The sequence below is a fragment of the Ceratotherium simum genome, chromosome 35 (assembly GCF_057802395.1).
Source record: "Ceratotherium simum simum isolate JZ-2026a chromosome 35, ASM5780239v1, whole genome shotgun sequence".
NCBI classification, from domain to species: domain Eukaryota; kingdom Metazoa; phylum Chordata; class Mammalia; order Perissodactyla; family Rhinocerotidae; genus Ceratotherium; species Ceratotherium simum.
In genome coordinates, this window is record NC_141934.1 from 966099 (window position 1) to 986421 (window position 20323).

At 46.9% G+C, this 20323-nt stretch overlaps 1 protein-coding gene across 4 annotated transcripts in view; it reads left to right on the forward strand.

Annotated features, from left to right (window-relative positions):
* HIRA (histone cell cycle regulator) overlaps positions 1 to 20323 on the forward strand; it is a 108116-nt gene that overhangs the window by 33208 nt on the left and 54585 nt on the right. For all 4 annotated transcript variants that reach the window (XM_004442348.3, XM_087423736.1, XM_014796718.2 and 1 more), the window contains 9 exons: positions 2261 to 2356; positions 3639 to 3799; positions 6023 to 6190; positions 8338 to 8451; positions 10483 to 10553; positions 11100 to 11205; positions 13310 to 13525; positions 14445 to 14530; positions 19226 to 19423. In XM_004442348.3, coding sequence (XP_004442405.1) covers positions 2261 to 2356; positions 3639 to 3799; positions 6023 to 6190; positions 8338 to 8451; positions 10483 to 10553; positions 11100 to 11205; positions 13310 to 13525; positions 14445 to 14530; positions 19226 to 19423 — 1216 coding nt within the window. The remainder of the gene's footprint in view (positions 1 to 2260; positions 2357 to 3638; positions 3800 to 6022; positions 6191 to 8337; positions 8452 to 10482; positions 10554 to 11099; positions 11206 to 13309; positions 13526 to 14444; positions 14531 to 19225; positions 19424 to 20323) is intronic.

Here is a 20323-nt window from a genome sequence, read left to right on the forward strand (position 1 = left end):
TATTAAAGAGAGGAGTATTCTAAATAATTAAATCAGGAGAAAATAGAATCGAATATTTGTCAAACCTCTAGCAGAAGGAGTATTTTTCAAGGTTAATGGGCAATGAAAGATGTCACAAAGGAGAATAAGAGACTTTCCTACATGAATCTACAATATAGGAAGGAAAACTGATGGAATTTGCAGGTAATGCCTAGGTTATTAATAGTCCATGAAAATTGCTAAGAAAATCACATCTCCTTTCTAAGCACTTCTCTGCTCTAGGACTTAGGTACCGCAGTGAAGTTCTGATGTTTGCCCATCTGCCCCTCCCAGACTGTAAGCTCCTAGGTTCTTGTTTTTCATTTTTTTAGGTACTGCATTTGTGTTTGTTAGACCAATGGCACAAAAGACTTCCCACCAGACAAGATAGGAGCAAAGTAGCCCAAGAAGGCAATTTTAGACAAGCAGAAATGAAAAATCTTCACTTTCACTACCAATCAAGTAAAATGACAAATTTAAAAATGTACTTAATAAGTTAGTCAAAAGGGAAAAAATCATAATCCTTCAAGCTAAGTGAGTTTTGAAACGGACACTCTGCTTGTACAAGTGTGAAGTCATAGAGTTCTTTGAAAAGCGGTCTACAGTGTTAAGAGAATCCAGACTTATGAAAGTATTCAGATATTCTGCCCAGATTCCCACTTGGGATATCAGTCTCAAAGAAATAATCCAGAATGTGAAGAGTGACATATACATATGTGCTCATTAGCATGAAAAACTGGAACCCAGTGAAAGTTCATTGTTAGATTAGGTTTGTTTTTTTTTTTTTTTTTTTGGTGAGGAAGATCAGCCCTGAGCTAACATCCCTGCCAATCTTCCTGTTTTTGCTGAGGAAGACTGGCCTTGAGCTAACATCTATTGCCAAGCCACCTCCTTTTTTTTCCTTTTTCTCCCCAAAGCCCCAGTAGATAGTTGTATGTCATAGTTGCACATCCTTCTAGTTGCTGTGTGTGGGACGCGGCCTCAGCATGGCCGGACAAGCGGCGCGTCGGTGTGCACCCGGGATCCGAACCCAGGCCGCCCGTAGCGGAGCGCGCGCAGTTAACCTCTAAGCCACGGGGCCGGCCCCAGATTAGGTCTTTTTATGCCGGTGAATGCTTTCAATCATATAGAACGCAGAGCAAAACAAGAGAAGCCCTGAAGATCACACAGGCTATTAGAATACTAAATCAGCATGCTAGTGCACATGCAGTGTGCAATACAAACGCAAACACAATGTGGACATAGTTCATCAAGCTCTCACTGAAGAGTAAAAAAAAAAAAACCTAGAAAAAAATGCAATAGGAATTTTTCCTTACACCTCTTTTTTAAAATCCTGTGAGGAAAGGACTGGATAATTATGACCTTGTTGCTGTGTTTCTTTTTCTTCACCTCTCTAGCCATTCTTCTGTACACCCAGCACTGCACCAGGCACTGAGGTTAGAAAAGGCAGTAAGACTGCACCCATTAGACCTGTATGGCAAGATGGGCACTGTCACCGTCACAGCTGACCTTTATCAATGCCTTGGTGTGTGCTGGCACCTGGCTACAGCAATTTCTCACATTTAATCCTCACAATAACCCCCTGAGGATAGGTTCTTTTTTATCCACATTTTCCAGATGAGAAAACTGAGTCACAAAGAAATGAGCGTGATTAATTCTGTTTGGGGGCTCTGTAAGGAAGGAGTGCTCTGACAGGTTCTTAGAGATGAGATCCAGTTCATGAGGAGAAGGGCCTCAAAATGTCTTTCCACTCATTCAGTTAGTTAGCAGCTATTGGGCTCTGATTGTGTGCCAGGCATTCTGCTGAGTGCTGGACCTGCAGTGCTCCAGCGGCTCTCTGAGGAAGCCCAGTTAGGGTGGGAGAGACAAGCTTAGCAGGGTTGAGGAGCAAACCTGAGGCCACAGACCCTGTAGGTGTCAGAGGTGGGGTTCTGTTATGTGGGTGTGATGCCACATGGTGCCAAGCCCTCAGCAGTGCCCTCAGTTACTTTGTAAAAGGAGTAGGGCAGGGTCAGTTAGATGCTTTAAATTTTATGACCAATTGAGAAACCTCTTAGTGGGGAATTTTTCCAGATTGGTTTGAGGAAAAAGTCTATCTATGATGGTCCCAGGGCAAATCTCCTCAGATATGAGAACGCCAGGGACTGTTGGCCCAGCTGGCAGATGTGGGTGGTGCTAAAGGCCCCTTTTCTCAAGTCTACATGCTAGGTAAGAGACTCACTGCCAGCCCTCTGTCTTCCAGATGTGATGGATGTAGCGTGGTCACCCCATGACGCCTGGCTGGCCTCGTGCAGCGTGGATAACACTGTCGTCATCTGGAACGCTGTGAAGTTCCCAGGTCTGGGCCTTCTCTGACTGGTAGCAGCAGAAATGGGCCACTTGTCAGCAGTGCTGCCTGTCCATGTCTGGAGCGGGGTGGGCTATCTGTCTCCTATGGCTGGTGGCAGCAAGTGTCTCTCAGTGGATGGGGATTTGCGTGTCTTGTCAGTAACTCAGTTCTTTTTTCTTCAGTTGTATTTGTTTAAGATTTTAAAAGAGCTTTATGTTAAAGAAAAACAGTAACTGAGTGCTAGTGTGGATGTGCCACAGATCATGAGGGTGGTAGGTTGACAACTGATATTGGGGACCTTGCCCAGCTGGTGTTCAGCTTGCCCCAGCGCCCCCATATGTGCTGTGCCTCCACATGCACCCAGGCACCCTGCACTCCCTTCACATGTGCCTTTGAGGGCATGCCCTCCCTCTGCTGGGCTCTGGCCTCAGCTCAGTTGCCATTTCCTCTGTGAAGCCCATGAGCAGAGGCAGGCTAACAAGCCCAGTTTTACACAAGGCGAATTTTTCTTATTCATGTATTTCAAGTCACAACGGATGGCATAACCTGACATAGCACTGCAATTTATAACTAGTAAGATACTGCTCATATTCCTGCTCAGTATCTGGAATATGTTTTCCTCATGGGCTAAAAAGTATCATCCATGGAGTTGATCCAAGTCATTTTCTCTCTTTGTAAGCCACCAGCATGTGTGAGGATGCTCAGCCTGGCCACGAAGGGGTAGATTTAGAGACCAGGGTAGCATTTAGGTTACGGGTCTCTATGAGGTGCTGTCTCCCACACCTTTGTAGTCAGTGGTGACTTACAGAGGACTCACTCAGCACAGGACCCGGTCCTGGAGCTGTCAGGCCTGCTCCTTAGCGAGGAGCTGTCGGGGAGGTTCACATCAGGAGTGCTCATATGGGCACGGGCTTCTGTCCAGAAAGGGAAACTGTAGGCAGGGCCGCCGGCTGCAGACAGGACAAGGGAGCAGAGTTCGGCTCTGGCCCTGGTTGCCTGCCCTTCCGGGGGCAGGGACAGTCTCAATCCTCAAGTGTCAGCTGTGGCTGAAGGGAAATCCACGAGGCCCACCCCCAGGGCGTAAATGTTTCTTCAGGTTGCTTTTGCCTTGGTGGAGATCAAATTAGGGGGCTCATCTGCTTATGCCCAGGGTAGGGGCTGGCCAGGGCAGCCTCCTGAAGTCTCTTCTCTTGGCTAGCCATTCCATGACCCACAGATTGTAGCTCATGTTTCTATATAGTCATTTTTCCCTGGGTAACGCCCTTCCAACCTCTCTTATTTTTCTTCATAGAAATTCTAGCTACCTTGAGAGGTCATTCTGGTTTGGTGAAGGGGTTGACTTGGGACCCTGTAGGTAAATACATTGCTTCTCAAGCTGACGACCGCAGCCTAAAGGTGTGGAGGACACTGGACTGGCAGTTGGAGACTAGCATCACCAAGCCTTTCGACGAGGTAATGAGACAGCCCAGAGAGCTCGGCCCAGCAGCCTTGCTGGCCCTGACCTCCCTCGTGGGTGAATGCAGAGTGTGGGGGCTTGAGCAGGCTGGTCAGGGTTCTCTGGGGCCCAGAGAGTCAGACGGTGGAAGTCTTTCATTTCTCAGAAGCTATTAAACGCCCAAGTTTGAAGTGAAAAAGATGTATAGGTTTTAAAGCTGAAGAGAACCTTAGAGATGCCCTTGTACCTCTGCAGACGTGGATGAAACTGTTTTTTACCATGTGGAGTTTACATTGTGCTGTCCCACGGGGTGTGTGGGGGCGAGGGCGTGGGGCCGTGGAAAAGGCTCTCTGTTGTAATTTTTCCTGACTTTGCTGTGGCTGTGCTCGCTGACTTCACTCTGTAGGCCAGCCTGCTGCTTTCTTGGGTAGAGTTAGCAGTACGGTTTGCAAAATGACTGAAGGTTGGACTGCCATGGCTTGTGTAGTATTTTACTGTCTCTCCCTTTATTTGTTTTTTGTTTGTTTTATGAGGAAGATCAGCCCTGAGCTAACATCCATGCCAATCCTCTTTTTGCTGAGGAAGCCCGGCCCTGAGCTAACATCTATTGCCAAGCCTCCTCCTTTTTTTCCCTTTTTTCTCCCCAAAGCCCCAGTAGATAGTTGTATGTCATAGCTGCACATCCTTCTAGTTGCTGTATGTGGGATGCCGCCTCAGCATGGCCGGACAAGCGGTGCATCGGTGCACGCCCAGGAGCCGAAGCCAGGCTGCCAGTAGCGGAGCGCATGCACTTAACCGCTGAGCCACGGTGCCGGCCCCCGTCTCTCCCTTTATTTGAATTCTCATTTCATATGAGATCGAGCTCAAGGTTGCCATTATTCATTAGACATTTCTTAAGTGCCTACTATGTGTAAGGCAGTTCTGGGTACAGAAAATGAAAATGAGGGAGTCTCCCTTGAAGCTTAGAGCCCAGTAGGAAAGATAGACATGTCATATCACTTGTGAGCATGGTGATGGAGTTATCCAAAGTATGCAGAAATGGCCCACGAGGTGTGATCACATCAGGGAAGGCTTCTCAGAGGAAGGGACATGAGCGAAGTTTTGCAGGAAGAATTAGACATTCGCCCACTGGTCAGGGCTAGCTGCAGGAGGAAAGTGCACATTGTGTGTTAAGTTCTCCCCAAACCAACAGCAAGCAGCTCCTGGACTGGGCACGTTAGCACTGGCATTCACCTTCCTTAGTTCTGTTCTCCTTGGCTGCAGCTACCTAGTACAGGGGGCATGGGCCCTCACGCTTCTGGAGCTCCTTAGGGCCCTGGCTGCCGGCCAGCGGGGGACCCTGCAGGCTGGGCTCCTGGCAGTGGCTGTGGGAAACGGGATAGAAGTGTTTGGAATTCCGGCGGGAACTGGCAGCACTCTTCAGCCTCTGGAGTGGGCTTGTCCTGCCTGGGTCTAGGGCCCAGCTGGAAGTTGAGGCAGGCGTGTGTCACTGCACTCAGGCCCTGCCTTGTCCTGCTCTCCTCTAGGGCCATGAGGCCAAGGTCTTAACCCCTAAGTCTTTAGGGCTGTCCTGGATCGACCTTGAGCTTCAGAGGGCTGGCTTTTGGTTGATACATCTCACTTTGCAGGAGGAATGATGTGAAGGGATGCCCTGCCTGAGTCCTCTGTCTAGGTCAGGGGAACATTGCCTTTTTGCTGTGCATTTTACAGTTTATACAGACTTTACACACCTCTCCTCATCTGGTAGCATCACCAGGCTTTGGGCGAGGAGATGGGCTCAAGAGAGCAGGTGATGACGCATGGTCACGGCTGCAGCACAGAGACAGGCTTCTGCCCAGGCTCCTGAGGGTCAGCAGGGCTCTTTCTCTGCTGCAGTGAATGCTCTGCAGACCTCATATGTGCAGTTAGCAGGTGCTTAGCAGAAAAAAGGGGTCAGTGGCCAGATAGATTTGGCCCATGCAGAGTTGATAGTTAAAAGAGGTGGCCTCCTGCACATCCCCTCAGGGCCTACACACTGTGATGTGGGGGAGTGTAGGATACCACACCTTCCAGTCTCATCTGACAGCCATTCTTGTTGAATCATCTGGAGAGACTGGAGTTACAGCTGTCGGTGTAGCCAGACTCTTGGGTGCACATTCCATCTTACATTTGTCAGTCAGAGTTTGACTATATTCTCGGGGCCAGAGTTTTGGTCACAAAGTTGACCTTAAGCTCCTTTCAAGCACGGATGTTTCTTTCAGTGTGGAGGAACGACCCATGTGTTGCGGCTCAGCTGGTCACCTGATGGGCACTACCTAGTGTCTGCTCACGCCATGAACAACTCCGGCCCCACTGCCCAGATCATCGAACGGGAGGGCTGGAAAACCAACATGGACTTTGTCGGGCACCGGAAAGCTGTGACCGTTGTGGTGAGTGTGTTCAGTCTCAGGTTGGCCAGCTGTTAGCACCACCCTGAGTGGTACCCTCAGAGCCTGGGCGGTGCCGTGCTCCTCAAGGCTGGGTCCCGTTTGGGACTGAGGTGGTGGGCTCTGAGGTTCAGCACATGTCACATTCTTATTTCATTTTAAATACTTATGTTTCAATATTTAAAAACTAATTTTACAAAATAGAATACACGCTCATGTGTTTTATTGACAGACTTTAATGTGATGAATATCACCAAAACCAGACTTTGATTAGGAATACTGTAGGTCTGCACTAGCCTTTTTACACATTTGGGTCTGCTCATGGGTACTCAAGCATGGTGGTCCTGACAAGTGGCCCACTTGTCAGCCTCCAGGAAACACAGGTTCGGTTCTGGTGCATGTGCCGAGCACGTGTGCTTGTCCCTGCACCCCAGCAGCGGCCAGTCGTAGCTGCAAGGCCATGCTATGGATCACTGGAGTGCTTACCCTGAGTCTGGAGCTGCTCGCCTGATCTTGATGTGGAAGGTGAGAGGTGCCAGAAGATGTGGGCTACTGTTAATCTTTCAGGCTCTAAAGAGTATCCAGCTATTCCTTTTATGCTCTGGATTACTTTAATTGAAGAGTATCCTGAGAGTGCCCAAGGCAAGCTGTTGAGTAGTTGTGAACAACCTGTGAGACCAGGATTTTCTCAATCCTGGGCAACCAAAACAAAGTAAATAGATTGGCAGGCTAAGGTGGATGAAAGTAAAGGATTGTCCAGGACCCTGATCTCAGTTTTTTGTATCCACCAAATGGGCTCATCCTTCCCGTGTGTAAATTGATAATAAATATCATATATTGTGACTTAAAATATGAACTTTATACAGATAAAATATTGCTTATTTAATTTTTTTTGTATTGAATTCCATGTAGGATTTTTTTTGAAACCAAGACCTTGTTGCTAAAATGTTTGAAAAGCACTGCTTCATGGTTAGCACAGTGCTTCCACATGACTCTTTCATGTGATCCTCACAGCAACCCTAAGAGCGGCTCTGAGCTCACGGCTCTGTGAGGTCACGGTGCTGAGGCCTTAGCCAACTCGGTGGTAGTGGAGATTCAAGCCCAGGGTACACGCCTCTGGGTTCCATGTTCTCCAGTCTCTGTGCACTCCTAGCCATTTCTGCCTGCCCTCTAGAATTAGAACCCCTCTGGGCCACCTGGTGCCAGGCTCTAAGGAACCACCCTTCTTGCTCAGTTGTCCTGGCTTGGGGATTCTCACTGAGTCTAGAGCTCCCACCCCTTTCAATTTAGGAAGGCAGCAGGGAGCTCAGTATGTGCTTCCAACAGTGATGCCCAGGTTACGCTGAGGGCAGCCCCCTGGACTGAGCTTAGCATGACATAGCCATCATCCCTGGCCCAGTGAGATCATGCATGGTTGGTCAATCTCTGCTAGACAGTTTTGACTGAGCAACAAATCCAGTGAGGGGGAAGGGATTAATGGAGTGGACCTCTCCTAACAATCCCTTTGTCCTCCCTCAGGACCTTGTCCCTAAAGTCCGGGTCCTGGAGCTGGCCCTGCCCAGACCAGTAGGGATTCAGAGGGCCAGTTTCAGTAGCTCCCATGCTATTGAGGTGGCTGCACACCCAGAACTGGGCAGTTGGTAGAGCCAACTTCAAATCCGCATCTCACCTTTACTCATTTGGTGACTTGGCGCATGTTTTCTGGCCTTTCTGAACCTCTGTTTCATCCTCAGCAAAATGCCTGCTGGGGCCGGGCTGGTGGCGTAGTGGTTGGGTTCACGTGCTCCGCTTTGGTGGCCCAGGGTTCATGGGTTTGGGTCCCAGGCGCAGACCTGCACACCACTCATCAGCCAGTGCTGTGGTGGTGTCCCATGTACAAGGTGGAGGAAGTTTGGTGCAGGTGTTGGCTCGAGGATGGTCTTTCTCAAGCAAAAGGAGGAAGATTGGCAACAGATGTTGGCTCGGAGCCACTCTTCCTCACCCCCAAAAAAATTGCCTCTTAGGTAGTTGTGACAATGAAGTAATGTGTGTTGAGTGCCCAGGGGTGGGCTCCCACCTGTGGGCTGGGATTATGGTATGTTTCTAATACTTGCCATGGGGTACATGCTTGATGCTTGATTAATTATTTTAACATTTGTCATTTGGCTTAGAAATTCAACCCAAAAATCTTCAAAAAGAAGCAGAAGAATGGGAGTTCTGCAAAACCCAGCTGCCCATACTGCTGCTGTGCTGTTGGCAGCAAGGACCGTTCTCTGTCTGTCTGGGTGAGCCCCCACCATGAGCTTTTGCTGCAGTGGGGAGGGGAGAGGTGTGCTGGTGAAGGAGGTGGAGCCTGGAGGCCTGGAAGAGGAGAGACTCCCACTTTCGGTGGTGCTCAGTGTGTTCTTCTGCCGTATACCTGAGGTCAGGCCTTCCTGATACTCTGGAAGGAAATACTGAAGACTGAGTCTGGGCCCAGCCAAGAGAGGCCGCCCTGACCCCCAGCCAGAGCAGCTCTGGTGTCCAGACTCAGGGAACACTCTCAGTGGTCAGGGCCATAGTTGGCATGTTGTGTTTACTTCTTTTTAAAAAAAAAACCTTGGTATCAACATAGAACCTACATAAAGTGTATTCACCTGAAGTATACAGCTCAGTGCATTGTCATACCTGTTTATATCAGTGTAACCACCACCCTAGAACACTCCCTGTCCCTGCCTAGCCAAGACCCCACCCTTGACCAAGGCAGTCACTCTTAATGATGTCTGTCACATTGATGAATTTTGCCTGTTTTAGAACTTCATATAAATGGAGTTGTGCACTGTTTACTTTTTTGTGTCTTATGTTGTTTTCACTTGGCATATTGTTGATGAGATTCGTATATGTTGTGTTTAACAATAGTTTCTTCCTTATTATTGATTTCCCCATAAGCAGAGTGGATTTGAAGTTGTAGATTTGAAGGTTATCTTCTGGCTGCATTTATTAGAATTGTTTGTTGCAGAGAAGTCGATTGCTGTGTACATTACAATTTTTTTAGGCCCAATACTCATGCACCCATTCCAGAACCTGAACCCTAGTTCCATCATAGGCAGTTCCAGGTGTATTCTTCCTGGGCTTCTCCTGGCCTGGGGCTCTGTTCATGGTGCCTTGACTGAAACGTCACTCATCAAGATCCAGGTATTCACACATTCTAGATTTCTGAGGGGTCTGTAGGCACATTTCTGGGAGAAGGGCAGGGGTATTTTTTTTCTGAAAGTGGAATTAGGGTAGGGCAAGATTCTTCTTGTGGTTTCCAGGTAATTCAGACTCCAGCCCTCTCCTCGGCACTAGAGTGGCTACAGCTCCTCCTCCCCTCCACATGCAGTCCCAGCCTCCCAGAAGCTTCCTCAGCACCTGCTGGTCGCTCTGCAGGAGTGAGTGTGTTCCTATCCAGCTGGCCACCTGTGCTCCAGAACCTGTCAGCAAGGTGGTCAGACACTAGTATATGAGAGATGAATTTCGCTCTAGCTGTGGGAATGTGGAGACAGTGCACGGCCCAATGTTAGAATGACTAGATAACGAGTATGCATGTGGTGAATGTTATGCAGTTATCAAAAACAGGTTTTTACAGGATATTTAATGACATGCTCATTATGTATTAAATGAAAAAGCAGGCACAACCGTGTGCCTTATTTTAAAGAATAAAATATTTGCACAAGAGAGATCAGAAGAAAATAACTCATCAAAGCATTAATAGTGGTTAACTTTGGGTCTGGATTAAGGGCAACTTAAACTGTTTTTGTGTGTTTCTGTATTATCTACACACACTTATAGAATGAGCCTGTGTGACATAATAATAGCTAGTTACACCGAGTCTTGGATATACATGTGTACCAGAAATCCTTGGGCCCAGAGAAGAGGTGCTGGGTTCTCTTGGAGGCTGTTTTCCTGTCCTGGGAGCTGCCTTTGCTGCCTCATCCCCTGTCCAGGCCTTGGCATCCCATCCCCTGCTTGGTAAACCTTCTCTGCTCAGGTCATGGCCCTCCCAGCAACACCTTCTTTGTTGCTGGTTGTGTGTACAAAGCCATCTCCCCGGCCAGACGCCTTCAGGCAGGAGCACTCTCATCTGCATTTTTTGGCAGGCTTTGGTTTCCACAGTTTGGGATTTTGGTGGTTGCTCTGTGAAGAGAGGTGAATATATCCTGTATGTCAGCAAAAACTCCAACCAAGTCTTCTAGGACTGATAGTATTAACTGAGGACTGATAGTATTAACTGAGCTGAGTGGACCAAAAGTGGTTTTCAGTTATTTCATTAACTTTTGCTGCTTTTTTCCTTCCAGCTCACCTGTCTGAAACGGCCTCTGGTTGTCATCCATGAGCTGTTTGACAAATCCATCATGGATATCTCCTGGTAAGATGGATTCTTGTTACGACGCACAGGCTAGGAAAGGAGAAGCCACGTATTGGAACACGAGGCCTCCTGGATGTGATTAGGGTCAGCTGACCAGAGACCCCTGTGTTGCAGCCAGAGCAGACCCCCAGGGTGCTGTTTGCACATGACTCAGGAAAGGCAGACAAACTAGTGTTTGGGAAAAAGAGTGCGCTATGATCCTAGCTCCACTTCACTCTCTGGCATTGCAGGAACCAGATGAGCATAGATGTGGAGACACATTTTCTGCTTCTCGGTGACCTCATTTAGATGTATACTCCCTCACATTTTTTTTAAATAGTTTCAAAAATAAGATAAATAAAAATGAAATTCTTACAAAACACATGATATTTTGTACACGTGCTTAGAACTAAAGGGCACCAGAGCCCTCTGGGACGTGATTGTCTCCCCCCATCCCCACCCCTACCAGGGGTTTCCAGCATCTGCCTAGAGCCCTGCCCTGCCACTGAAGCATGGGTGACCACCGCAGGCGCTTGCTTCCAAGCTGCTGACAGCCATCTCTTTCAGGACTCTGAATGGGCTGGGCATTCTGGTGTGCTCCATGGATGGCTCTGTGGCATTCCTAGATTTCTCCCAAGATGAGCTTGGAGACCCCCTGAGCGAGGAGGAGAAGGTAGGAGACCAACACACCGCCGGCTGGTGGCCCATACACTGCGAATGCTCTGGGACTACAGAAATAGCCACCATAGCTCTAAGAGACCACTTCAATCGGACCCTCTTCTTATGACATAGACACATTGTTTCTTAAAGTGTTATTGGGTATTCACCTTTTATAGATTGTAATCCTTATCTTCTTTACAAAATAGATTAATTTAAAAATGAGTCTATTCATGTCAGAAATAAGTTCTGGAATTAAGAAAAAAACGACTTTAGGCATCTCTTCTTGACCTGATGATTAGCTACACCCTGGGAGGCTTCCCCCCTAGGAGAAAGCGGGAGTGGCTCCCAAGGGTCCCTGCTCATGTCATTTTCCCCTTGTCTGGTACTGACATAGTTGCCATGGAGCAGCAACTATAACAGTGATATTGATCCTTTCTTAGTGCTTATTGTATGCCAGATTTTGGGCCATGTGTTTTGCATATATTATTTCATTTAAATTATATAAAACCCTTCAAGGTAGGGCTTCTCCAATTCATCAGTGCGGTGACTAAGCCTCTGAAAATAGTGCAGCCCTTTGCTGAGACCACACAGGACCCTTAGGTATGAGAATGGAAGCATGAGCCAGGCCCACTGCGCTTGGGCCAGGCCTCCTCTCCTCTGTGCTCTGCCCGGGACAGTGTGGCCCATGTGCCCTTCTTCAGGGCTTTGGGAAAGGCTCTGCTTTACCTACCGTAGACTTAGAAATCTGCCATTTCTACAAATGGGCCTTTGCCAACACTTAGTGAAAGGTATTCATTCATCTGAAAGGAGCACTATGAAAGCCAGAGCAGGTGGGCAGCTCTCCCTTTAGTGATGCAATTGCTGGTAGAAGCTCCCTCTTAAGCTACTGTGTGACACCCCACCATGATGTAAACCCCTCAGGGATTGGGGTCTGCCTTATTGGCAGCACCTAGAACAGGGCCTGGCACCCCAGCAGTCAGTTGTCAATGAAAGGATGAGTGTCTCAGTGGCCTCAGGTCTTCTTTCCACCTCGTCCCTGTCATCATGTAACCTTGGATCACTGTCCACTCCCCTTTCCCCGGAGAGTCGCACTGGGAGCCTACATAATAACCCTGTCTAGCTTACCATTCCCCAGATGACAGACAGGGACCCTGTGTTTGAGGAACGCTAGGGCCAAACTGAATTCTGCCTCGAGATTCCAGGGGAAAGATTCAGGGGAGAGGGAGTAGGAGCCAAGGTGGCAAGTGGGGGAGTTCCTGGCCAGCTGCAAGCACACGAGCTCCTGCAGGAGCAGGTCCCAGGGCCCTGCCTCCCCTGCCTAGCATCCTCTGCTGTGAGGCAGATGTCCTCCACGCTGATTGTTAGCACATCCTTGTATGAGTCTGCTCATCATCACACCATCACTCCGGTCTGCTGGGGTCACTGTCCCTGCCCACATAAGGTCTTGTCCAGCTTGTTGTGGCACAGGACTAATGAGACCTGGGAATAGAGAGGGAGGGGCCCTGCTCAGAAGGGTGAGGACATGTTAGGGGACAAGAGTGGCAGAGAAGGATTCCCCCATGTCTTCTGTGCCAGGCCTTCCTTACTCTTAGAGACACTGTTAGCAGCCCCGTGGCAACCTCCAACCTCGTGGGGCTGACGGCTGCAGACAGGAGCAGTGCAAGTAGACTGGGGGATTCAGTGTCTGATTCCAAAAAAGTGTTTGTGATCCTTGGAGTGATTTAAGAGCCTCAAGTTAGCAATTTGAGTGTCTTAATTTTAGTTCAGCAGATGTTTATTGCCATTTGTTCTGCACCAGACCTTGTGGTAGGTGTTTTCTTATTGGTTATTCATTTGCTTTCTTCCCCAGCTATAGATACACAGGAGGCTGTAAACATCTAGGGAGGGTAAAAGACCTCAAGAGTCATCTAATCAGCAGCAGGCAGAACAGGGTGGGAGGTGGTAGAAAGCTGGCATCCCGGGCTCTAGGCAGAGCTTCCAGGCTCTGGAACCTCTGCCCAGAGCCCTTTCTGCTTTCAGAGCCAAGAAAGTCAACATACAGCTTGCCAACTGGTGGGCAATATCCACTACGTTGCTGCTCATCTCCGGTTTGTTGCACTTCTCTCTGCTTTCCCTAGAGCCGCATTCACCAGTCTACCTATGGCAAGAGCTTGGCCATCATGACCGAGGCCCAACTCTCCACAGCCGTCATCGAGAACCCTGAGATGCTCAAGTACCAGCGGAGGCAGCAACAGCAGCAGCTGGACCAGAAGAGTGCCACAGCCAGGGAGACAGGCTCAGCTGCCTCAGTCACCAGTGTCGTTAATGGAGAGAGTCTGGAAGACATCAGGAAGGTGAGGGCTCAGCTGTGGCACTCATGCCACCTGGGCATGTGTCCAGGGACAGGGCAAGGGGACAGACATGAGTAGTGGGGAAGCACATATGTGCTCTGTCTGGAGAGGACCCAGGGGTAAGCCAGCTTGGGGCCATTTGGCTCCGTTGTCATCAGCTGCATGAGGTAGTAATGAGGCCTAAGGCACCTTTATCAAAGGCCTCCTTGTCCCAGGGAGCTCTGGAGGAGGTCATCTCTTATAGGCACTTCCAAACCTCACTTCTAGCCTTTCTAGGAAATTCTAGGTAACTGAGAATATTGGGTTTCAGGCTCTGCCCTTAGGAGACATATGTGGGCTCCTGCTTCTTCCTCTGGAAGCTCATGTTTCACTGGGAAGGGGGTGGTGAAGATGGGGCAGGAAATGTTGGGATCTGGAGACCTGGAGAGCTTAAACCATCTCCAGGAGCTTGCACAAGGTGACAAACCTCCCCACGTGACTCAGACACAATGTGTGACTGGGAATGGTTGGTTATAAGCCTGCAGTAAAAGTTTGCAAATCATGGCTTAGGGACAAGTGTAGGGTACAGGTCTCATTTTTTAGTTTCCCTGTTGAGCCCCATGGCTGCCGGGCAGGGGTAGCCAGCCTGGCACATGCTCACTGCCTTGGGCACCTGGCCAGGCCTGCAGTACTGGTGATGGAGAGGAAGGTGCTGGAGCTGGTTGAACTAGGAGCTTTCTGTCCTTGCTACTTTACTGTGTAGGAAGTTGAGCATGCACTGTGGTAAAAATGCTTTTTCTTTGATTAGGCAGCTTAGTTTAGTTGGACCGGAAAGGCTATAGAAAGGGAAGTTAGAATACATTTCCTTAGAAGCTTTATTTCTTGATATTTGGAGATAGTTGGCAGAATTCTTCCATTCATTTATATCCCTCTACTTTGCCAGAATCTTTTAAAGAAACAAGTTGAGACTCGGACGGCAGATGGTCGGAGGAGAATCACGCCTCTCTGCATAGCACAGCTGGACACCGGGTACTCGTTCACTCACCGACCTTTTTGTGGCCTTATCTGGGGGAGGTCTTCCTCTCTCCTTTCGCCAGTTAGCACTGTTGTGATCAGGACCTTCACAGGCTTTTGGGCCAGTCTGACCCACAGAATCTGGAAGTGAGGGAGTTGCACCCAGCTTCCCACCAGCCTCAAAGGCCCCACTTCCCACAGAGCCCTTATGCGTACTTCACTCATGCTGAAGGCAGGCTGGGAGGAGCCTGTGCAGGGCTAGTGTGTCCTCACAGCCTGCCCTGCTTCATTGTTAGGGCGTTGGAAGACACGCCAGAGAGAGAAGTCGGACTGATTTTTTTTCTATTTCTTTTCCTTTTTATAGCCTTTTTCTGATTCTGAAAGGAATATATACACGTTGTTGAAAATAGTAAAAGCCTGAAGAAGAACATAAATGTTACTAATACTTCAGTCTCTCAGACATAATCAACTATTAACATTTTGGTATCTGTATCTCCAGTCTTTTTTCCCTACTTGTTCCTGTATCTTGACCTTGCATCCATTTTAATAAATAGTCCTCTGAAGCAATGGCTTGCTGATTGTCCAGGTTCCCAGCCTATGAGTGCACCATGATTTACTTAACTAGCCCTTTAACTGTGGACTTGTAGTTTGTGTCCAGTTTTGTGATTGTAAATGAATTTTTGAGCACACCTGTGACTGTTCCCTCAGGATACTTCCCAGAAGTAGAATTGCTGGGTGGAGGGTGGGGCTTTGAGGCACATTTTCCTGAGAGGGGAAAAGGGAGGAGTGGGCTTAGTCACCATTTGCTGTTGTCTCAACGTCTGTAGTCAGGCTTGCTTTTGTATTGGTCATTCTCCCCAAAGGGATATATGTTGATTCAAAGGATGATAAGGCCCTGCATGAAAGAAATAGACCCCCATTGTCAAGGTGATTCACTCTGGGTTTTATACTCATTCAGCCAGTCTGCTCAGGGCACCACACACGGTAGTCCTCTGCACTTTGCAGTTGTTCATCCGTGAGCTATTCCAAATCTTCCTTGAAGTCTGTCACCTTCAGTCGTAGGATGCGCTGATCTGACCTTGTGTTAGGTGTGCAGGCTCTAAGGCCCTTGAGGGCAGAGACCTGACCAGGTGGAGCCAGAACCAGGTCTCCTGACTCCTCCCAGAGAGTGGTTTTCCTTTGATCAAGCCTTTTTCCCATTGTGAACCTACAGGATAATGCCACCTGCCTACCTTTTAGTAGGACCAAATGAGAGAAGTATGTGACTGTGCTTTGAACACTGCAGGGCTTGTGGGAGGAGTGAGGGTCATGGAGGTGGTGGTAGTGATGGTGGCACTTTTGTTCTTTGGATCCTTCCAGGCCTCACCTGGTGAGAAGGCAGAGGTAGGTGGCTTCCTTCCTGGACTTGAGCCAGATTTCTGCCACAGGGTGCATATTTCTGGCACCAGAACTTGATTCTTTTGGTCTTAAAGGCTTTTTTGCCCTCCTGATTCCCATATTAAAACAAGTAGCAGCAGAATAGGCAATTATTAGCTTAACTAATCAAGAAAGAAAAGAAATCACAAATATTTAAAGTACAAATAAATGGGAAATAATCACAGATAAAGAATAAATCAAAAGGAGGAAAGACTTCTTTGCTGAACTCTATGCAAATAAACTTGAAAATAGATGATTTTGAGGAAAATAAAATTACCAAAACTGAAGAAAATCTGAACAGATGAATTACTATAGAGGAAACAGAGGACACTATCAAAGAGCTAAAAGCCACCAGCCTAAGAAGGTGTCGCAGAGAAATTCTAACAAACTTTTAAGGAACAGATCATTCTAATACTAGTGGAAATACTCAAGTTTGTAGAAAAAGAAGGAAAGCTTGCAAAATCTTTTTTTTTTTTTTTTTTTTGTGAGGAGATCAGCCCTGTGCTAACATCTGCCAATAATCCTCCTCTTTTTTTGCTGAGGAAGACTGGCCCTGGGCTAACATCCATGCCCATCTTCCTCCACTTTATATGGGATGCCGCCACAGCATGGCTTGCCAAGCAGTGCATCGGTGCGCGCCCAGGATCCGAACCGGCAAATCCCGGGCCGCCGCAGCAGAACGCATGCACTTAACCACTTGCGCCACCGGGCTGGCCCCGCAAAATCCTTTTTTGAAATGAACACAACATTTACATGAAAATGTTACAAAGATAAAACGTGATAAATTCCTGATCAATCTCATTCCAAATGTCAATGCAAAATCCTAATAAAATAGTAACAGAATCTTGCAGTGTGTTAAAATGTCAGTACACTATGACAGAGTAAGGCTTATTTCAGGAAAGCATGGTGGTTCAAATTTTGGGAAACTTAATTTACTTCTGCATGTTAATAGATCAAAAGAAATATATGATCATCTCTATAGATGCCTAAGATGCATTTTTATTCAATTCAACATTGTTCTAATTTAAAACTCAATTAAAAAGGAATAGATAGATGCTTCCTTAACTTGACAAACTATCTTATTTCAAATTAAATTCAAAAACTAAACAAATATCTACTCTCATGAGTATAACCTAACATTGTTCTAGAGGTCCTCGCTCCTACAGATAGTTAAAAGGAAGAATAAATTAGAAAAGAGGTAGTAAGCTGTATCATTATTTAAAGATGATATGATCTACAGGAGAATCAACTGGAAAAACTGCCATAGACAATAAAAGAAGATAATAAGGTAACTGGATACAACTGACATAATGAGATCAAGTAGCACCAACTACCTTTAGAAGATATAAAGGAAGAAATCACTTTCACGAATGCAATACCTGGAATGTAACAAGAAATGTAAATCTTTCTTTGGAGAAATTTTAAAACCCTACTGAGAGACCTAAAAGAAAATTCAAAGAAACAACTAGAAGTGCACCTGTTTCTTAGCTAGGATGACTCAACATCACAAAGATGACAGATCTCTCTCAACCTATAAATGAAACATGAGCCAATACAAATAACCACAGGAGTTTTCAGAATCAGACAAGCTGATTCTAAACTTATGTGGAAAAATAGAAATAGCTGAAATATTTCTGAAAAAGAAAATTAATCAGGGAAGACTAGCCCCACCAGAATTAAAACTTACAAGCTGTAATAGTTAAAACAGTGAGGTACTGACACATGAATAGACAGAACAATGGAATACAATAGAAAACCCAGAAATAAGCCCAAACATTTATGGGAATTTTAAAGGTAGCATTTTGGATCAGTGATGAAACATTAGCTAATCCAATAAATGGAAGTCAGGACTACTGGTACCCTCTAGAAACAGTTGGATCCCTACCTTACAACTTAAAATTAGATAACATTCTGAACAGCTCAGAGATTTTTTTTTTAATGTTTGACTTTTTCATTGTTTAAAATTTTAGAAGATTCCATAGAAGAATATTTTTATGATCTCAGAGGTAAAGAAAGTCTTCTACAAATGGCACAGAATTTAGACCACACAAAAATAACATTTTTTGGCAAGGAAAATTGCACCATAAAGAGTCAACAACATTACACCTGAAATTTATACAATGTTATAAACCAATGTTACTGCAATAAACAAAAAATTAAAAAAAAAAGTCAACAACATCCTGGGGAAAATAATTCCTGCTCATATAAGAAATTTTTAAATATGTAAGCAGGTCTCACAATCAATAAAAATGACCAATAAACAAATAGAATAGTAAACAAAGCATATGGACAGTTCACAAAAAAAATGATTGAAATCAGATGCTTCTATGTGAAAGAATTTGAACCTCACATCAAAATAGTTGCAAATTAAAACTATAGTAAGATACCATTTTTTATCATTTTGTCAAGTATCAAGAAATTTGATAAAGCTGTTGGTGTGGGTTTGGGGAAATAGGCACTCTCATACTCAGCTTATAATTTAAACCTCTAAGGAGGGCACTTTAGAACTGTTTATCATAACTCATCAGTGAACATTCCGTTTGCTGCTGCAATTCCACTTCTAGGAATTTATCCCATGTAATATGTGAAGCAACAGGTATGACAGTTATAATAGCAAGCATCTTTGAGCAGCTACTATGTGTTCTGTGTGTGTGCTATGCTAACGACTTTAGTCCTGACAGCAGCCTCCTGGGGAAAGTCCTGTCACTTTCTGTTTTGCAGATAGGAACCTGAAGCACAGAGTGGTTGAAGTGCCTAAGGTCCTAGAACCTGTGCATGGCAGAGGAGTGAGACCTGGTTGAGTTGGCCCAGGGCCCTCAACCTTAACACTGCAGTATCTTGCCTCCTGTTGCAGCAGTGTCTGTTACAGAAAAAGCTGGGAGACAGCCTGGTCGTTCCTCAGTAGAGGCTGGTTAGGTAAATTATGGTACATCCATACAGCCCATAATGAAAGGGAGGCCTGCTCTTTATGCTGCGTTTCATTCGTTCTGAGACACAAGTTTGGACATCTTAACGCCTCTGAGGTCGGGGTGTATCTTACAATCAGTGGCATCTGGCAATTATATTTCTCACAGTTTTTTCTTAGCAGTACATAAAGTACCAGTTCGTCTCAGATTCAATTAAGCATAATGTATGAAGTGATTTTAGTTTTCTTTTTACTTTTCTGTAACCTTGCAGATTTTCTTCCATGAAAATAACTTACCTTTGGACCCCGAAAAAAGTTACTTAGAATGTATAAAGTCCTTGTTGTGGCATCTGATTTCTGAGGCTGACTTTTGTTCTTCTTGATGGCAGGGACTTCTCCACAGCATTCTTTAACAGCATCCCACTCTCGGGCTCCCTGGCAGGCACCATGCTCTCCTCTCATAGCAGTCCACAGCTACTGCCCCTGGACTCCAGTACCCCCAACTCCTTCGGCGCCTCGAAACCTTCCATAGAACCTATGGCAGCAGCCGGCGCCAGGCCTGCAGGCGATTCTGTCAGTAAGGACAGGTGAGTGAGCCCCAAGACTTGCTCCTGTCCCTGGAGAAAATTCAGGTTTGGGCACGGTTCCAGAGACGCTTTGTGGTCCCGTCAATAAAAAAGAAAGAAAGATGGGCTGGCCCCGTGGCTTAGTGGTTAAGTGCACGCGCTCCACTACTGGCGGCCCGGGTTCGGATCCCAGGCGCACACCGACGCACCGCTTCTCCGGCCATGCTGAGGCCACGTCCCATATACAGCAACTAGAAGGATGTGCAGCTATGACATACCACTATCTACTGGGGCTTTGGGGGCAGGGGAAAGGTAGAGGATTGGCAATAGATGTTAGCTCAGAGCTGGTCTTCCTCAGCAAAAAGAGGAGGATTAGCACGGATGTTAGCTCAGGGCTGATCTTCCTCACAAAAAAAAAGAAAAAAGAAAGAATGAGATGCTTGATTTCAGATGAGGGCCTACTCAGAAGGGAGGCCTTGTTCAGGTAAGTCTGATTCACAGGGTCATGAGGACTTCACCTGCTAGGGGAAGATGCAGTCCCAGGAACAGTCTACTAAGGGTGGGAACTGGCCAGTGACACATCGCCTGCTGCATGGTCAGCACCACCTTCCGGCACGTCTACACTGGAGGTGGCTTAGGCCCTCACTGAACTCTTGGTAGCATTGCCACAGGCAGGGTGCTCATGTGCTGGGCCACAGACCCCCCTCACACTCTCAGAATTACATTCACTCAGGGAGCCCATGTTTTCACTGACCATTACCTGGAAACCAGGTGAGCATTAATAAGAGCCAGGAGCCATGCACTCAGTGAGTATTTGCCCAGCAACTGCTCTGGGTTACACCCAGCATCTTCAGGGGGTTTATTGGTGGGTCCTCGTCCTCAGGGAGTGTGTAAGCTGTGGGGGAAGAGGCAGCCACAAGG